This window comes from Mobula hypostoma, chromosome 10 (assembly GCF_963921235.1).
Source record: "Mobula hypostoma chromosome 10, sMobHyp1.1, whole genome shotgun sequence".
NCBI classification, from domain to species: domain Eukaryota; kingdom Metazoa; phylum Chordata; class Chondrichthyes; order Myliobatiformes; family Myliobatidae; genus Mobula; species Mobula hypostoma.
In genome coordinates, this window is record NC_086106.1 from 82,831,481 (window position 1) to 82,849,517 (window position 18,037).

The window sequence follows — 18,037 nt, forward strand, 5'->3', positions numbered from 1 at the left end:
AATGGCTTTCTCATTATCAGCATCTTTAAAGTGCTGATGGAATACACTGGCTTTTTTTGATGATCTGGTGGTGTATTATCCTGCAGAATTACACTTTAATGCAAGCTATCCTTTCTTGTGGCAGAGGTAAGCCACAGAGTAGATTCTGAAAAAACATGACTGAGTAACACTGGGCTAACTTGCAATAAAATACACACCTGAAGATATTCAAACAATTTTGTGATGCATCTGACCCTGATGGAACTATTATGATGAACTCGCCCTTAGTGGTAAGACCTTCAGTGCAAATAATAGTCAGAGTCTGAGGCCTTAACTAGTTTGCAAGAGGGGCTTTTAAAATTTGCATTGCATTTTGTAAATTTGTACTTGATGTGTGATTTGTTTAAAAAGACATTGAGTATTCTACTCATGATTTAATATAGTTAATGAATAATTAAATATACAAAATCTGCTGATTAAAACTGTCTACTGAAATTATAATAGTGATAATGCTTTAGATGTATGCATTGCCTGTAAAGCACCTTGTGATATCCTGAGGACATGAAGACATTACGTAAATGTGCATTAGTTCTTTTGCTGTAAGTAGTAGATATGAAATCCTAAACAATGAATATTAAGCTTCGTGGGAAATTGTAATCATGAATTATTATCCTATAAGCAACTTGCTGTGTTAGTTCTTGTAATGTAGTATATCAGTCCTAATTTTTCTAATGTCATGTTTTCCCTTTATAGTTTTGCTGATATACATCATCTGTAGCATATTTAAAGATTTATCATGTGAAAAGTGCAGTCTTAAGATTTACTTTGAATAAGAAGTGCTTTGAGTGTTTTTATTTTAATGTAAAGGAAGTATAATCAAATCATTGGATTTCAGAGGGTGTGCGACCTCCAGTAGAAGAGCGAACAAGTGAGGCTGTTGAAGTTGATGATGAAGAAGAAATTGGTGTTTATCAAGAACTCACATCAAAAGAGGCACTTGATGTAGAAAAAATAATGGAACAGTTTGATCAATCTATATCAAATTCCGAAGCTTTTGCAGAGAAGATGAGTAAAGATCTCCATGTATTAGATGAGGTATTCATATAAAGTAAATGTTTTTGAAAGTCTTGATGTATTTGCTAAATGTTCCCCATGGATTTGATGTTTATTTAGCTTTCTGAACCTTGGATCTTCTTAGAGAGAGGCACACTATTTCATTTATTAGTTAATACAATGTGCTCTTTATGGTGCCACTAGTTGAATTACTAGTTGATTGTTTGAATTACTTTTACTTGCTGAATTACTGAAAGTTGGTATATTATTGTATTCTGTAAAAGTCATAAATTGATAGATGCTGTAAGTATTTACTGATAAGTACAATATGTACAATCATTTCTTTGATAAAGAAAACTTCTACTTTCTGTAATTTTGCTATAATGGTGGAATGGAAAATGGGTTACTGATATTACTGAGAAAACATTTAATTGTTTTGAAAAGCAACAAAGTACTGCTTATAAACTGCCAAGCTAGAGTAGCATTTAATACCTTAAGAAAAATGGTTTACATAATACAATCCGAGCATTTGAATTTCTACTTTTCAGTGAAAGATACTTTGACTCATAATTACCTGGAATAAGTGTTTTCTTTAATTTTAATATATCTGTTGTTCATCATACACCACCTTTTACATTCACGAGAAAGTCTGCAGATGCTGGTAATCTGAAGCAACACACAACAAGATGCTGGAGGAACTCAGCAGGTCAGGCACCATATATGGAAAATAATAAACAGTCGATGTTCAAGCTGACACCCTTCTTCAGGACTGAGAAGGAAGATGCCAGAATAAAAAGGTGTAAGGGAGAGGAAGGAGGCTTGCAGGAAGGTGATGGGTAAATCTAGATGGGTGGGAAGGTCAAGGGCTACAGAAGAAAGAATCTGATAGAAGAGGAGAGTGGACCGCAGGAGGAAGGGAAAGAGGAGAGGACCCAAGGGAAAATAATAGGCAGGTGAGAAGAAGTAAAAAGTCAGAGTGGGGAACAGAGGTGGGTGGGGAGATTTGATTACCAAAGGAGAAATCAATATTCATGTCATCAGGTTGGAGGATACATTGCTTCATTGCTTTCCTGAAAACCTTTTCAGTCTGCAAGGGTTTTGTTGAGCTTCTAAACTGAAAATAGATGCTGGAGATACTCCATTAAGAGAAAAAAAGTAGAGTTAACGTTTTAGTCAACAGTCTTTTAAAAGAATTGGAGAATTTTCCTATCTTTTCAGTATTTTCTGTTCTTTAAAAAATTTTTTTGACTTTTAGTAACTGAGCTTCTGGCTGTTTGACTCTTTAATCTTGGTTCCATTTCTTCTCTGACTGGACACTGATGAACCCATTTACCTGTGATGCTACTTTCAACAAACTATGCATTTGCACTCCTCGGTCTCTGTTGGTTTAACTTCCCAAATTGCCTCACCTCACACTTAATCTGTATTGAACTCAAATTTGACACCCTTAATTCATCAAAATTCTCCTTTAATCTATGATAACCTTCTTCACTATCAACACCTCCTAATTTTATATCAATGGTATGCTTACTGATCAAGCCTTGTACATTCATATCCATATCATTTATATAAATAACAAGCATCCCAATACTGACCCCTGTGGTACACCACTCATCACCAGCCTCCATTCTGAGAAAAAGCCTTCAACTTCCATCCTCTGTTTCCTACCTAGAAGCCAATTTTGAGTCAAAGCGATAGTATCAAAATATGAATATGTCGCCAAATAATACCCTGAGATTCATTTTCTTGCAGGCATTTACAGGAAAATAAATAAATACAATAGAGTTTACAAAAAACTGCAAGATAATAGAAAAACAACCAATGTGTAAAACAAGGTAACACTCAGTGGCCACTTTATTAGGTATACCTCTACACCTGTTCATTATTAGGTTTATTATCACTGGCATGTGATATGACATTTGTTAACTTAGCAGCAGCAATTCAATACAATACATAATCTAGCAGAGAAAAAAATAATAAAATTTTTAAAATAACAAGTAAATCAATTACATATATTGACTAGATTATTAAAAATGTGCAAAAACAGAAATACTGTATATTAAAAAAGTGAGGTAGTGTCCAAAACTTCAATGTCCATTTAGGAATTGGATGGCAGAGGGGAAGAAGCAGTTCCTGAATTGCTGAGTGTGTGCCTTCATGCTTCTGTATCTCCTACCTGATGGTAACAGTGAGAAAAGGGCATGCCCTGGGTGCTAGAGGTTTTTAATAATGGACGCTGCCTTTCTGAGACATCGCCCCCTGAAGATGTCCTGGGTACTTTGTAGGCTATGGGGAAGAAATGTGTTCTAAGTAACTTTGACTGTGGAAAGATTATTGTTGCCAGGCAGTATGATTTGAGTTTCTTAAAATTGCTGGTCTCTTGAGATTTTTATGAACAACAGTCTCTCAAGTTTACAGAGAATGGTGTGAAAAACATAAATCATCCAGTGAGCAGCAGTTCTTTGGGGAAAACGCCTTGTTAATGAAAGAGGTCAGAGGAGAATGGCCAGACTGAGTCAAGCTGACAGGAAGGTGACAGTAACTCAAATAATGACATAACTCAAATAACCACGTGTTACAACAGTGGTGTGTAGAAGAGCATATCTGAATGCACAACATATCAAACCTTGAACTGGATGGCCTACAGCAGCAGAAAAGCACAAACCTACATTCCTGGACTCAGTGGCCAGTTTACTGTAGACAGGAGGTACATACTGTACAGTGTATATAATACTGAGTACATGAGTTATAGAGTCTGTAGGTTGTGAACTCAGTTCAGAGTTGAGGTGAATGATGTTATCCACATCAATTCAGAAGACTGATGGTTGTAAGTTAATAACTGTTTCCGAACCTAGTGGCTCCTGTATCACTTACTAGCTGTCCCTGGATTCCATGGGACCTAACCTTCCAGACCAGTCTACTGTGTGGGACATTGTTGAAGGCCTTGCTGAATTCCAAATAGACAATATCTACTACCCTATCCTCATCTACCTTTGTGGTAATTTCTTCAAAATAATTTAAAGGTTCATTACCACAGCTTTCCATTAACCAAGACCTACTGACTCCTAATCAAACTCTGTTCATATGCTGGTATTTGCCATCCCTCAGAATTCCCTCCAGTAACTTCCTGACTTGCCGGTTTGACTGGCTTGCAGTTCATTGAATTGTCCGTACTACCTTGCTTAAAATAATGGAAGAATATTAGTCACCTTCCAGTCTTCAGGAACTTCACCATTGTCTAATGATGAAACAGTTATCTCCTCAAGAGCTCCATAATTTCTCCTCTAGCCTCCCATAATGTCTGAGGATACACTTCATTAGGGCTCCCCTCTTTTTCCCTAAGTTTTAAAAACTCTTACTTCCTTAACATTTCCATTTCTGATGAAAATTGCTGCCTTCCTTACTTGCTGATTATTTCCACTCTTTAAGTTTTAATTACATACTTTTAGCCTTTCCACTATATTGTCCATGTACATGAAGCTTTTTCTAAATCATTAGACACAAAAAAATCGATAACATATATATAGATAACTGCACATTTTAATATGTCCAGACATGCAAGTAACGTTGATGGTTATACTGTACATTAAGGTTCTTGTATATCTTTCAGGCAAACATACGATCAATCATTGTGTCTGAGAAGCAAGTAACTGAACTAATGGAGTTGATCGATGTGAGTCTTGTTGAAGTGAGAAACATTGAACAAACTCTTCAGACCTATGAAGAACTGTTGCAGAGTGTTAAAGAACAGATGGACCATATTCACCAGAGTAATAATCAGTTACAAGTCATTGATTCTAACCAACAAAAACTTTTAGAGGAAGTACTTTTTCTTGTGGTAAGCAAGCAATGACCGAACTACAGGTGGGACAATAAGAGCTATGTGATTTTGTTATTTACAGATTTACAGACCCCTTGGTTAATGGTAAGGGTCCGTGGCATAAAAAAGTATGGGAATCCCTGTTTTAATGTAACAATCTTTAGGAAGCATGGCCAAAACAAAAAAGTTTAATATGACAAAGACACTGCTTCAATCTGTATAAATGAAGCCTCAAATACTTTCACAAGAAGAATAAATGATTTAAAAGAAAACAGGCCTGCTTTGCACAATTTCAATTGGGCTTTTATTGCTAAAAGGCTGGATGTACATGGAGAAAATTTCATGTATATTTCATCTATATTTGATACTTCCATCGTTTTCCTTCCTGTGTATGGAAATGAATTGGCAAGCTGTGTGCATAGTGACGCATACAGTGACACAACTCACTGGTGCGCCAGCACATGCAATTCTTGTGCTTTATGTAATTATGTTTTATGTAATGTTGTCACTTCCTTATAACTTGGTCTAGTTTCTGCAAATCAAGTTTGGCAAATTTACTTCGAAGATTTATTTAAAGAAGAATTTAAATCAAAGTTAGGGGTCTAATTACTAGTTAATAAATTTCATATTTTGTATCCTGCAAGCAGTTTGACAAATATCCTTTGTGTACTCATAAGAATGAAAGTAAAAAATCAAAAATAGTTTTCCAACAAAGAAATTGTCCTCAATGGTGTAAAATATAGCATTGGTTTGTTACTTTCTATAGTATATTTTTCCCCAACAAAGTGACTGACCACTACTTCAGAAATGAAATGATTCTGCTATTTATTTATACATTGAAGCAATGCTTTCCTCTTTTCTGATTGAGATTTCAGGCCCATGTCAGAATGTGAGTAGTTTCATTCATAGTCTTGTGAACTGAAAACCATTTGAAACTAATTAGTCTCTATTTGCATAATGTAAATAGCCTGAGGGAGAAGAAACTATTTCTCCATTGTAAGTATAATTATAGAATTTCAGATTACTGTGTCACCTGGTATCTCAATTTAAGATTTGTCTTTGTTTCCATTTTCCGTATTTTTGATTTGTTCCTGGCCAGCAAATGTTTGCATTTGAGACATATTTGATTTCAGTTTTCCAATTTTTATAAAGTAAACCCATATAGCTCAATCTTTAATGATAAAAACTGAAGCAGTTAGTTGGCCTCTTTGCAAAACCATTAAGCATTTAACAGCGTCATGAGATAAATAGTGAAACTATATACAGAAAATCGTATTGGGAATGAAAAAGAAACTTTTCATTTACATTCTCCACACACAATGAGAATATTTTAAGTTAATTTAAGGAGATGTACAAGAACGTGATATGGCTTTCTGTCTACAAGATTACTAGCATGGATTTTTTTCTCTTTGATGCATCTTGCAAACTACAATTCCTTCTCATCACGCTTGTTATAATGCAGTGAATATTTGGCTTAGATTTAAGGATACCTTGTTCCATTGTGTGTGCTGAAAATATTTTATCTTGTATGATTTAAATGATTTTACATATCCAATACATCATGATATTCTGTGTGTCTTTTTATAATACTGTAATTATTGTTTTAATAGGACAAGCTGGACCTTGCTGAAGAACATCAAGAGGCTTTAAGGACTGGTGATCTGTCCATACCTGACAACTTAAAGGCTTGCATTGCTGCCGTTGAAGCCTTGAATAATTGCATGAATGTTAGGTTATTACCGGGTATGCTCCATTTTGGTTCTTCTACATTATGTAGTTTGTAGCTCTTGGAGTTAATGAATGTGTAAATCCTATAAGTGTGTGTATATGTGTATATATATATATATATATATATATATATATATATATATATATATGTATGTATGTATGTGTGTATATATATATATATATATATATACACACACACACATATATATATATGTATGTGTGTGTGTGTGTGTGTGTGTGTGTGTGTGTCTGTATATGCACACTCAGTGGCCACTTTATTAGGATCACCTGTACACCTGCTTGTTAATGCAGATATGTAATCAGCCAATCATGTGGCAGCAACTCAATGCACAAAAGCATGCAGATATAGTCAAGAAGTTCATTTGTTGTTCAGAGCAAATATCAGAATAGGGAAGACATGTGACCTAAGTGGCTTTGACTGTGGAATGATTATTGGTGCCACAGTGTGGTTTGAGTATCTCAGAAACTCTTGATCTCCTGGGATTTTCACACACAACAATCTAGAGTTTACAGAGAATGATGCAAAAAATGAAAAAGAAATCCGCTGAGCGGCCATTCTGTGTGCAGTGAGGCCTTGTTAATGAGAGAGGTCAGAAGACAATGCCTAGACTGGTTCAAGCTGACAAGAAGACGATAGTAACTTAAATAACCACAATTTCCAACAGTAGAACATCTCTGAACGCACAACATGTTGAACCTTGAAATGTATGGACTATGTAGCCAGAAACCACAAACAAACACTCAATGACCACTTTATTAGGTTCAGGGGGTATTTAATGAAGTGTCCACTGAATATATGTGAATCCACCAATTAACTTTAAAATTTTAGACCTTGATTAATAATAAATGCTATGAAGTGCAGTAGAATGTTCTGTCATTGTTCAGTATCTTTCTGAAGGGAACGTAACTCTATCTAAGCACCCAATTTGAAGACACTTTTTTTCTTGAGTATATTTTTTTCATAAGAACCAAAAGTACAAGAAGGATGCCTTTACTCAGCACAAGTTGAATAAAGCACTCCACTCACCTCCAGATTGACAAACCAATTTATCAGCAAATAAAGGCTACAGGTTGATATACCATCATTTTACACTCAATTGCCACTTTTTAAGTTACTCTCACCTTCCTGACAGCTTGAACTAATTTGGCCAGTTTCTGAGATATTCAAAACACTCTGTCTGCACCAACAATTATTCCATGGTTAAAGACACTTAGATTACATTTCTTCCCCATTCTGATGTTTGGTCTGAACAACAACTGAACTTCTAGATGATGTCTGCATGCTTTTATGCTTTGAGTTATGGCCACTGAGTATATTTGCTGAGTCACTAATAATTGGATGCATCAGAAGGGTGTAGTCTTGTGTCGTGTCTTGAGGTAAACATCAAAAATGGGGAAAAGCTAGCAGAAAATTATTTCTTACAATGCTGCATCAGATATTTTTATCATTCTTTCATTTAACACGCAACAAATCATTCAACTGTGAGACAACTATGAAATTCATAGGCAAGAAATTAAACCTATGAAGAAATTGGCTGTGTGCTATAGATATTTTATGCATTCAGTCTTAAATCCCTAAGAGATATTAATCACTGCTATTGCTTCATTGGAAACAGATGATATACCAAAAGATTTTTGAAGTAATTGTTAAAGTATTTTAGAAATAAATGGTAGATCTGTCGAATAGTGATGTGTAAGGGATTGAAATGGCTTTTCACCCACTGAGCTAAACCTTGCTGCAGGGATAATTTAAAGGAATTATCTAGCAGCTAATAGTACAAGAGCAAAATAAATGACGGGAATATTCACCAGTTCATGCAGCATCTGTGGTAGGAAAAATAAGAATTTGTTTCAGTTGAAGGCTGATATTATCAGCAGTATTGTCAACAGAACTGATTTTACTGTGAAGGCTGATTTATACTTGTGCGTACGGGCTATGCTGTAGCCTACACAAGTGGCCTACGCCGTTGTGAGCATTTATACTTGTGTGTTAGTGTGACTGTGTTGCTCTGCAATTCACTGCCAAACCGCTAATTGATGGTGGGGTTTCTGTGCCACTGTGTTGAGTTTCTTCCTGTACCTCAAACAGTGGCAATTGAAACTGAGCGCATCATGTTGGAGTTGGAGCTAATAAATGTTGAACAAGAGTTTCTTTTATTGAAATTACTGCAACGCAGAAAAGAGAGAAGACATCGGAGGAGACGGCGTGTACAACTATTGAACGGATTGAGGCAGAAAGAGGGTGAATTTTCTGGGCTTGTCTGGCCACTGAGAGTCATGGATGAGGAAATGTATTTCAAATATTTCAAATATTTTTACCACTCTTCAAGTACGAAGAGTCGTACAAACGTACGTATTTTCGGACTTCCTCAATTAGCCTCTCCTCGATTTGGTTCATTTTCACGCTCAACTCATGTTCTTCATCTCTCTTCTCTGTCAATTCTGAAATGGCAGAGAAGAAGAAGCAACCGGAAATGCGTAGGAGGAAATGCGATGCTACCAAGCGGACCAATCACAGTTGTTGCGGTCTGCATCGCCGCGACACGTAGTTACATTTTGGGAGAGGTGCACGTTAGGCTACGGTGTAGAGTACAGCATAGGGTACATGGCTACGGCGTACATTTGACGCAGAAGTATAAATTGGGCTTAAGCCCGTACATGTTTTCACTGATTTTTGGAGCTCTAAGTTGGAAAATTCGTATCCCCTTTTGTAACTATTGCTGGTTGATGTCAACAAAAATATAGCATAGGTAAATTCACTACATCTATACAGATGTGAAATGAGAAATGGTACTCCTCATGGGTTAACTCACTCCTTTCACACACTGAGTATTGAGGTGATGAAGATATATACTGTATGTCCGGAGCTAAGGAATTTCCCAATGCTTATAAACTGCTGCAGTTTGCGAGATAGTCATAGCAATGAGGCTACAAGCTTCATTTGATCTTGTAGCCACAAAAGCATACTGTTAATTCAGCATTTCACCTTGGAATGAAGTTTGTGGGAAATATGAGTTGTGGGCCATTATCTGTAAATTTAATTGGTTGCTTTAACATGAAATGTTCCTTAATACTCTGATTTTATTAGGCCATCGGAAAATGCAAAGTGTTGTCGAGCAATTAATAACATTTGAAAATTTGCGACAGCTATTTGAAAGAAGATTCATACTGCATATTAACAATATATTTGTGCAACAGGTAAGACTAACAATAAAGTTAGAAGTTTTTGGAATAAATCTGGTTAGGAAAGTTTTTGTAAAGCTTTCTGGTATATGATCAAAGTTTCAAGTATGTGATATTATGCTATTCTGGTTTATAACTTTCTTAATACTTTGATAAACTATAGTTAAGTGCATTGAAGGTTATGCCTCATTCGTTGGTCATATCATTTTTGAATATGACATGATCTAATATATCTTGAATTGAATAGAAAAAGTTGTGTGAATAAGCTAATTCTAATTTGATTTTGCTTACCATTCTTTTTGATACTTGTTTTCTTGATGAATGGATATTAACTGACTGGGCAATACTCAGCAAACTAACTTTTACCTGTTTAATTAAATATTTTACATCAAGCTTTCAGCAGACCTTACAGAAAGTTTGTTATCCATGTCATTGTTAACTTTTTGAAATGTTTGAAATACAGTGGTCATTATCAGTTTGTTCCTTGTTATAACACTGGCCCAGAATTTCTGCTGAGGTGCTCACTGCTTACTTTTACACTAAACCCCACCATTATCTAGAGCAGAATCGCTGGCACAAGCCCCTTAAAACAGACTAATGTTTCCAGTGATAGCGTATTCAATAATTAACATAAAACCTGAATCCAGAATGTTGACAACAGAAAACATTCAAACCCCATTGACTATTAAACATACAAATTTCAAAATTCCAAGAACTATATAAAATACATAAGATACAGAACACTAGTAGAGGTATTTCCCCACAACTGTTCTTTATTTTAATAAAGGCTGCAAACTCTGCTTAAAAATTTCTACTTTTTACCTAAAAGTGAGGTCATTACTTCCAACAGATAAGCCAGCTCAAAGCAGTTTCTTTTCTTTATTTTTCAATAATTAAACAATGCTGGCATAAAAGGCTGTCCTTAATTGCTCTTGAAAAGTTACTAAAGTCGCTTAGTGGTTAGTATAACGCTATTACAGCTCGGGACATTCCAGAGTTTGGAGTTCAATTCCGGCATCATCTGTAAGGAGTTTGTATGCTCTCCCTGTGAACCACATGGGTTTCCTCTGAGAGCTCCTCAGGGTTTCCTCCCACGATCTGGTTAGTAGGTTAATTGGTCAACGTAAATTTCCCTGTGATTATACTAGTGTTCAATAGGTGGGTTGCTTGGCGGTATGACTCGTCAGGTCGGAAGGGCCTGTTCCGCTCTCAGTCTCTAAATAAATAAATAAATTTTATGTAGTAGTAAAAATTGTCCTAATATTATGTTGCAAGTGAGCTCCAAGGTTTGGATCTGGTGGTGATAAAGGAACAATGATATAATTCCAAGTCAAAGTGGTTTCGGAGTTGAATGGTAGTGTTCTGAGGTGGCCTTCTTCTTCTGATAAAGGCTGGGTTGGGAGGAGCTGTTGAAGTAGCCTGGAGGAGTAATTGCGCTGCCTTGTTAGAAGGTCTGCACTGCAGTTATAGTCTACCACTTGTGGAATATTTGAATACTTTGTGTGAGTAATCAAGAATGCCCACTTTTTCTTGGATAAAGTCATGTTTCAGGTGTTGTTGGAATTCCATTAATATAGGTAAATGAAGAGTATTCCATCATATGCTTGATATAAGCCTTGCTGCTGATGAGTAGACATTGGGCTATCGAATAGTGGTTCAGATGTTTCAAGATGGCAGTCATGGGATGCCTCAATGTTTATGGACTCATCCCGTTGCTTGCCAACAGTCTTTCCAAAAGTGATTGTTAGGATGTTACTAATCAGAATCAGGCTTAATATCACTGGCATATGTTGTGAAATTTGTTGTTTTGTGGCTGCGGTACATTGCAATACATAATAAAAAAAACTATAAATTACAATAAGAAATACAGTTGATTCTAGTTAACTGGGCCATCCCTAATCAGGGTAGCCAACTCTTAAATAACAAAAAGAAGTAAATAAAATAGCTGGGATTCCCTTTGTATATTTGGGACACTATTCTGCTTAATTGGGACAGGAGACTGTTGCTGAACAGCTTCTAACTAGTGTCAGTCACATGCATGTTGTTTGGCTATTAGACACTACAATGTGCTTAGGGAAACAGATTTTAAATAGTGTCAGTTGCAAGTGCTTGTATTCAAAAAGCTGTGATTTTTGTCACTGATAATTGACCAGTAACAAGCAGCAAGACAATTCAGATTCTAGGGTGATATTTATTACTTTACTAATTCTGAAGCATTATTGGCTTTTAACATGCAAGATTCTATTGGTTATTAATAACTATTGTAGAGTAATTGAGTATGCAAATAAGGTTATAAAACAGCCTCAATGTTAGCAATTGGTCAATAGCTGTTGCCAGCTATTCAATTTCTGTATGTAAGTGCCATTCTTTTGTTCAAACTTACAAACAGTTTGGTTGCAGGGTTCAAGCTGTTCTCCTTATGTACAAGTAAATAAAATGTGATTGAGTAACAAGTACAAGTTTTCAGACGCAAACACGAGGAAATCTGCAGATGGTGGAATTTCAAGCAACGCACTTAAAAGTTGCTGGTGAATGCAGCAGGCCAGGCAGCATCGCTAGGGAGAGGTACAGTCGACATTTTGGGCCGAGACCCTTCATCAGGACTAACTGAAAGAAGAGATAGTAAGAGATTTGAAAGTGGGAGGGGGAGGGGGAGATCCAAAATGATAGGAGAAGACAGGAGGGGGAGGGATGAAGCCAAGAGCTGGAAAGTTGATTGGCAAAAAGGGATATGAGAGGATCATGGGATGGGAAGCCTAGGGAGAAAGAAAGGGGGAGGGGGGAATCCCAGAGGATGGATAAGGAGTATAGTGAGAGGGACAGAGGGAGGAAAAGAGAGAGAGAGAAAAAAATATATATATAATAATAATAAATAAATAACGGATGGGGTACAAAGGGGAGGTGGGGCATTAATGGAAGTAAGAGAAGTCAATGTTCATGCCATCAGGTTGGAGCCTACCCAGACAGAATATGTGGAATTAAAATGTGTGGCCACTGGGAGATCCTGCTTTCTCTGGCGGAACAGAGCATAGGTGTTCAGCGAAATGGTCTCCCAGCCTGCGTCGGGTCTCACCAATATATTGAAGGCTGCATCGGGAGCACCGGATGCAGTATATCACCCCAGCCGACTCGCAGGTGAAGTGTCGCCTCACCTGGAAGGACTGTCTGGGGCCCTGAATGGTGGTAAGGGAGGAAGTGTAAGGGCATGTGTAGCACTTGTTCCACTTACAAGGATAAGTGCTGGGAGGGAGATTGGTGGGAAGGGACGGGGGATGAATGGACAAAGGAATCACGTAGGGAGTGATCCCTGCGGAAAGCAGGGGGGGGAGGGCAAGATGTGCTTAGTGGTGGGATCCCGTTGGAGGTGGCGGAATTTACGGAGAATTATATGTTGGACCCGGAGGCTAGTGGGGTGGTAGGTGAGGACAAGGGGAACCCTATTCCAAGAGGATGGGGTGAGAGCAGAAGTGTGTGAAATGGGTGAGATGCGTTTGAGAGCAGAGTTGGTGGTGGAGGAAAGGAAGCCCATTTCTTTAAAAAAGGAGGATATCTCCTCTGTCCTGGAATGAAAAGCCTCATCCTGAGAGCAGATGCGGCGGAGATGGAGGAATTGCGAGAAGGGGATAGCATTTTTGCAAGAGACAGGGTGAGAAGAGGAATAGTCCAGGTAGCTGTGAGAGTCTGTAGGTTTATAGTAGACATGAGTAGATCAGCTGTCTCCAGAGATAGAGACAGAAAGATCCAGAAAGGGGAGGAAGGTGTCAGAAATGGACTAAGTAAATCTGAGGGCAGGATGAAAGTTGGAGACAAAGTTGATAAAGTCAACGAGCTCAGCATGCATGCAGGAAGCAGCGCCAATGCAGTCATCGATGTAGTGAAGGAAAAGTGGGGGACAGATACCAGAATAGGTTTGGAACATAGATTGTTCCACAAAGCTAACAAAAAGGCAGGCGTAGCTGGAACCCATACAGGTGTCCATGGCTACAACTTTAGTTTGGAGGAAATGGGAGGAGCCAAAGGAGAAATTATTAATAGTAAGGACCAATTCCGCTAGACGGAGGAGAGTGGTGGTAGAGGGGAACTGGTTAGGTCTGGAATCCAAAAAGAAGCGGAGAGCTTTGAGGCCTTTCTGGTGGGGGATGGAAGTATATAGGGACTGAACATCCATGGTGAAAATAAAGCGGTGGGGGCCAGGGAACTTAAAATCATCGAAAAATTTCAGAGCGTGAGAAGTGTCACAAACATAGCTAGGAAGGGGTTGAACAAGGGGGGATAAAACAGTGTTGAGGTATGCAGAAACAAGTTCGGTGGGGCAGGAGCAAGCCGAGATAATGGGTCTGCCTGGACAGGCAGGTTTGTGGATCTTGGGTAGGAGGTAGAAACGGGAAGTGCGGGGGGTGGGAACTATAAGGTTGGTAGCAGTGGATGGGAGATCCCCTGAGCAGATAAAGCTGGTGATAGTGTGGGAGACAATGACCTGGTGCTCCTTAGTGGGGTCATGATCGAGGGGTAAATAAGAGGAGGTATCCACGAGTTGACGCTGTGCCTCTGCAAGGTAGAGGTCAGGACACCAGACTACAACAGCACCGCCCCCCATCGGCGGGTTTTATAGTAAGGTTAGGATTAGTGCGGAGGGAGGGAGTGGAGAGCAGAGCGTTCAGAAGGAGTGAGGTTGGAATTGGAACAAGGTGCAGTGAAGTCGAGACGGTTGATGTCCCGTCAGCAGTTAGCAATAAAGAGATCCAGAGCAGGCAGAAGACCAGAGTGGGGTGTCCATGAAGAGGAGGAGGGTTGAAGACGGGAGAAGGGGTCATCGGTGGGGGTGGGAGAGTCCTTACCGAAGAAGTAGGCTCGAAGACGGAGCCGGCGGAAGAAGAGTTCAGCGTCATGGCGAACACGGAACTCGCTGACTTGCCAAAGAAGTAGGCTCGAAGAAGTTTTCAGAGTTCAGTTAATTTGCAAAGACACTAGCAGCCCCTATCAGGTAACCATTTTTAGTACCTGACCTTGGTGAACTAACAGCAAATGTCTAATCTATTGAAAATTGACAGCTCAAGGATGTCACTCATCGTTAAGGACCATGAATTTTATTTTCCCGGAGGTGGTCGCAAACTCAGATTTTGTGTCCAAGTTCAACCAAATTGCTGAACAATGGGGTTGTCAAACTGAAGAAGGTTACAGAAACCCTTGATCTGCATGCTTAGTTACAAACCTTATTAACTCCACAGAACGTGCCTTTACTTTTTTCCTCTATTTCAATTTTTATGTATGTTGTCTGGAAGTTTTGCTGAAATATTTGTATAATCTTGGAGGCAAAGTTGAGTGATCTTGTTTCTTTCGCTAAATATTCTGAAGACTTTTACTCTTTCTTGCTTTTAAGGGAAGTGACCAAAGTGTTAGCTTGATGCAGCAGACTGGAGAACTGATCTTCCCCAAGCATAAATTTTATCATGATGAATTGTTGCCATACAGCCCTTTAATGGCCTGGCTAAAAAGCAGCAAACCCATTATATTTAATGACTTATCTAAGGTATGTTTATTTGCCTGTCAAAAATGTGGTCTATAAGATATGAAGGCCAGCAAATTATGATGTAAATACATGATTACTTATTCATGTGACATTACTCTTTGCTTAACTATGATATTAATTCTGAATTGCAGAGCGGGACCATGTATAGTACTGAGAAATATACGGGTTTAGTATAGTCTGTCAAAGTAGTCTGAATAATCAGCTGTATCAATGGATGGCCATGTACATAATTGCAAATTAGAACTGAAATAAGAGATTTCAGTATCAAGCACATCTGATTCCACAACTTATGTTCTCATTTTCAAGGACTCTACAACCTATGTTATCAATATGATATGTTACTTATTTATCTATTAATATAATTTTATTTTACTTTTTATATTTGTACAGTGGTTTGTCAGCCTTTGTGTGTAGTTTTTAATTAATTTTATTGTGCTTCTTGTATTTACTGTGAATGCCAGCTAGAAAATGATTCCTAGGGTAGTATACGGAGACATATGTACTTTCATAATACATTAACATTGAACTTTTTGAAAACAATTTATGATGGAAGTTCTTAGTAGCTGTTTCTACCACACATAGAACAGTACAGCACAGTACAGGCCCTTCAGCCCACAATGTTGTGGCAACCCTCAAACCCTGCCTCCCATATAAGCCCCCACCTTAAATTCCTCCATATACCTGTCTAGTAGTCTCTTAAACTTCACTAGTGTATCTGCCTCCACCACTGACTCAGGCAGTGCATTCCCCACACCAACCACTCTCTGAGTAAAAAACCTTCCTCTAATATCCCCCTTGAACTTCCCACCCCTTACCTTAAACCCATGACCTCTTGTATTGAGCAGTGGTGCCCTGGGGAAGAGGCGCTGGCTATCCACTCTATCTATTCCTCTTATTATCTTGTACACCTCTATCATGTCTCCTCTCATCCTCCTTATCTCCAAAGAGTAAAGCCCTAGCTCCCTTAATCTCTGATCGTAATGCATACACTCTAAACCAGGCAGCATCCTGGTAAAGCTCCTCTGTACCCTTTCCAATGCTTCCACATCCTTCCTATAGTGAGGCAACCAGAACTGGACACAGTACTCCAAGTGTGGCCTAACCAGAGTTTTATAGAGCTGCGTCATTACATCGCGACTCTTAAACGCTATCCCTCGACTTATGAAAGCTAACACCCCATAAGCTTGCTTAACTTCCCTATCCACCTGTGAGGCAACTTTCAGGGATCTGTGGATGTGTACCCACAGATCCCTCTGCTCCTCCACACTACCAAGTATCCTGCCATTTACTTTGAACTCTGCCTTGGAGTTTGTCCTTCTAAAGTATACGACCTCACACTTCTCCGGGTTGAACTCCATCTGCCACTTCTCAGCCCACTTCTGTATCCTATCAATGTCTCTCTGCAATCTTTGACAATCCTCTACACTATCTACAACACCACCAACCTTTGTGTCGTCTGCAAACTTGCCAACCCATCCTTCTACCCCCACATCCAGGTCGTTAATAAAATTCACGAAAAGTAAAAGTCCCAGAACAGATCTTTGTGGGACACCACTCGTCACAATCCTCCAATCTGAATGTACTCCCTCCACCATGACCCTCTGCCTTTTGCAGGCAAGCCAATTCTGAATCCACCCGGCCAAACTTCCCTGGATCCCATGCCTTCTGACTTTCTGAATAAGCCTACCGTGTGGAACCTTGTCAAATCCATGTAGATCATATCCACTGCACTACCCTCATCTATATGCCTGGTCACTTCCTCAAAGAACTCTATCAGGCTTGTTAGACATGATCTGCCCTTCACAAAGCCATGCTGACTGTCCCTGATCTGACCATGATTCTCTAAATGCCCATAGATCCTATCTCTAAGAATCTTTTCCAACAGCTTTCCCACCACAGACATAAGGCTCACTGGTCTATAATTACCCGGACTATCCCTACTACCTTTTTTGAACAAGGGGACAACATTCGCCTCCCTCCAATCCTCCGGTACCATTCCCGTGGACAACAAGGACATAAAGATCCTAGCCAGAGGCTCAGCAATCTCTTCCCTCGCCTCATGGAGCAGCCTGGGGAATATTCCATCAGGCCCCGGGGACTTATCCGTCCGAATGTATTTCAACAACTCCAACACCTCCTCTCCCTTAGTATCAACATGCTCCAGAACATCAACCTCACTCATATTGTCCTCACCATTATCAAGTTCCCTCTCTTTGGTGAATACTGAAGAGAAGTGTTCATTGAGGACTTCGCTGACTTCCACAGCCTCCAGGCACATCTTCCCACCTTTATCTCTAATCGGTCCCACCTTCACTCCTGTCATCCTTTTTTTCTTCAAATAATTGAAGAATGCCTTGGGGTTTTCCTTTACCCTACTCGCCAAGGCCTTCTCATGCCCCCTTCTTGCTCTTCTCAGCCCCTTCTTAAGCTCCTTTCTTGCTTCCCTATATTCCTCAATAGATCCATCCTATCCCTGCTTCCTAAACCTCATGTATGCTGCCTTCTTCCACCTGACTAGATTTTCCACCTCACTTGTCACCCATGGTTCCTTCACCCGACCATTCTTTATCTTCCTCACCGGGACAAATTTATCCCTAACATCCTGCTAGAGATCTCTAAACATCGACCACATGTCCATAGTACATTTCCCTGCAAAAACATCATCCCAATTCACACCCGCAAGTTCTAGCCTTATAGCCTCATAATTTGCCCTTCCCCAATTA

General features: G+C 39.0%; 1 protein-coding gene across 1 annotated transcript in view; it reads left to right on the plus strand.

Annotated features, from left to right (window-relative positions):
• The window catches only part of LOC134353353 (exocyst complex component 1-like), a 107,003-nt gene that overhangs the window by 35,976 nt on the left and 52,990 nt on the right, over positions 1–18,037 (plus strand). Inside the window, exons 4-8 of the mRNA XM_063061387.1 lie at positions 875–1,074; positions 4,643–4,870; positions 6,463–6,595; positions 9,690–9,799; positions 15,165–15,314. Of these exons, the coding sequence (XP_062917457.1) occupies positions 875–1,074; positions 4,643–4,870; positions 6,463–6,595; positions 9,690–9,799; positions 15,165–15,314 (821 nt within the window). The remainder of the gene's footprint in view (positions 1–874; positions 1,075–4,642; positions 4,871–6,462; positions 6,596–9,689; positions 9,800–15,164; positions 15,315–18,037) is intronic.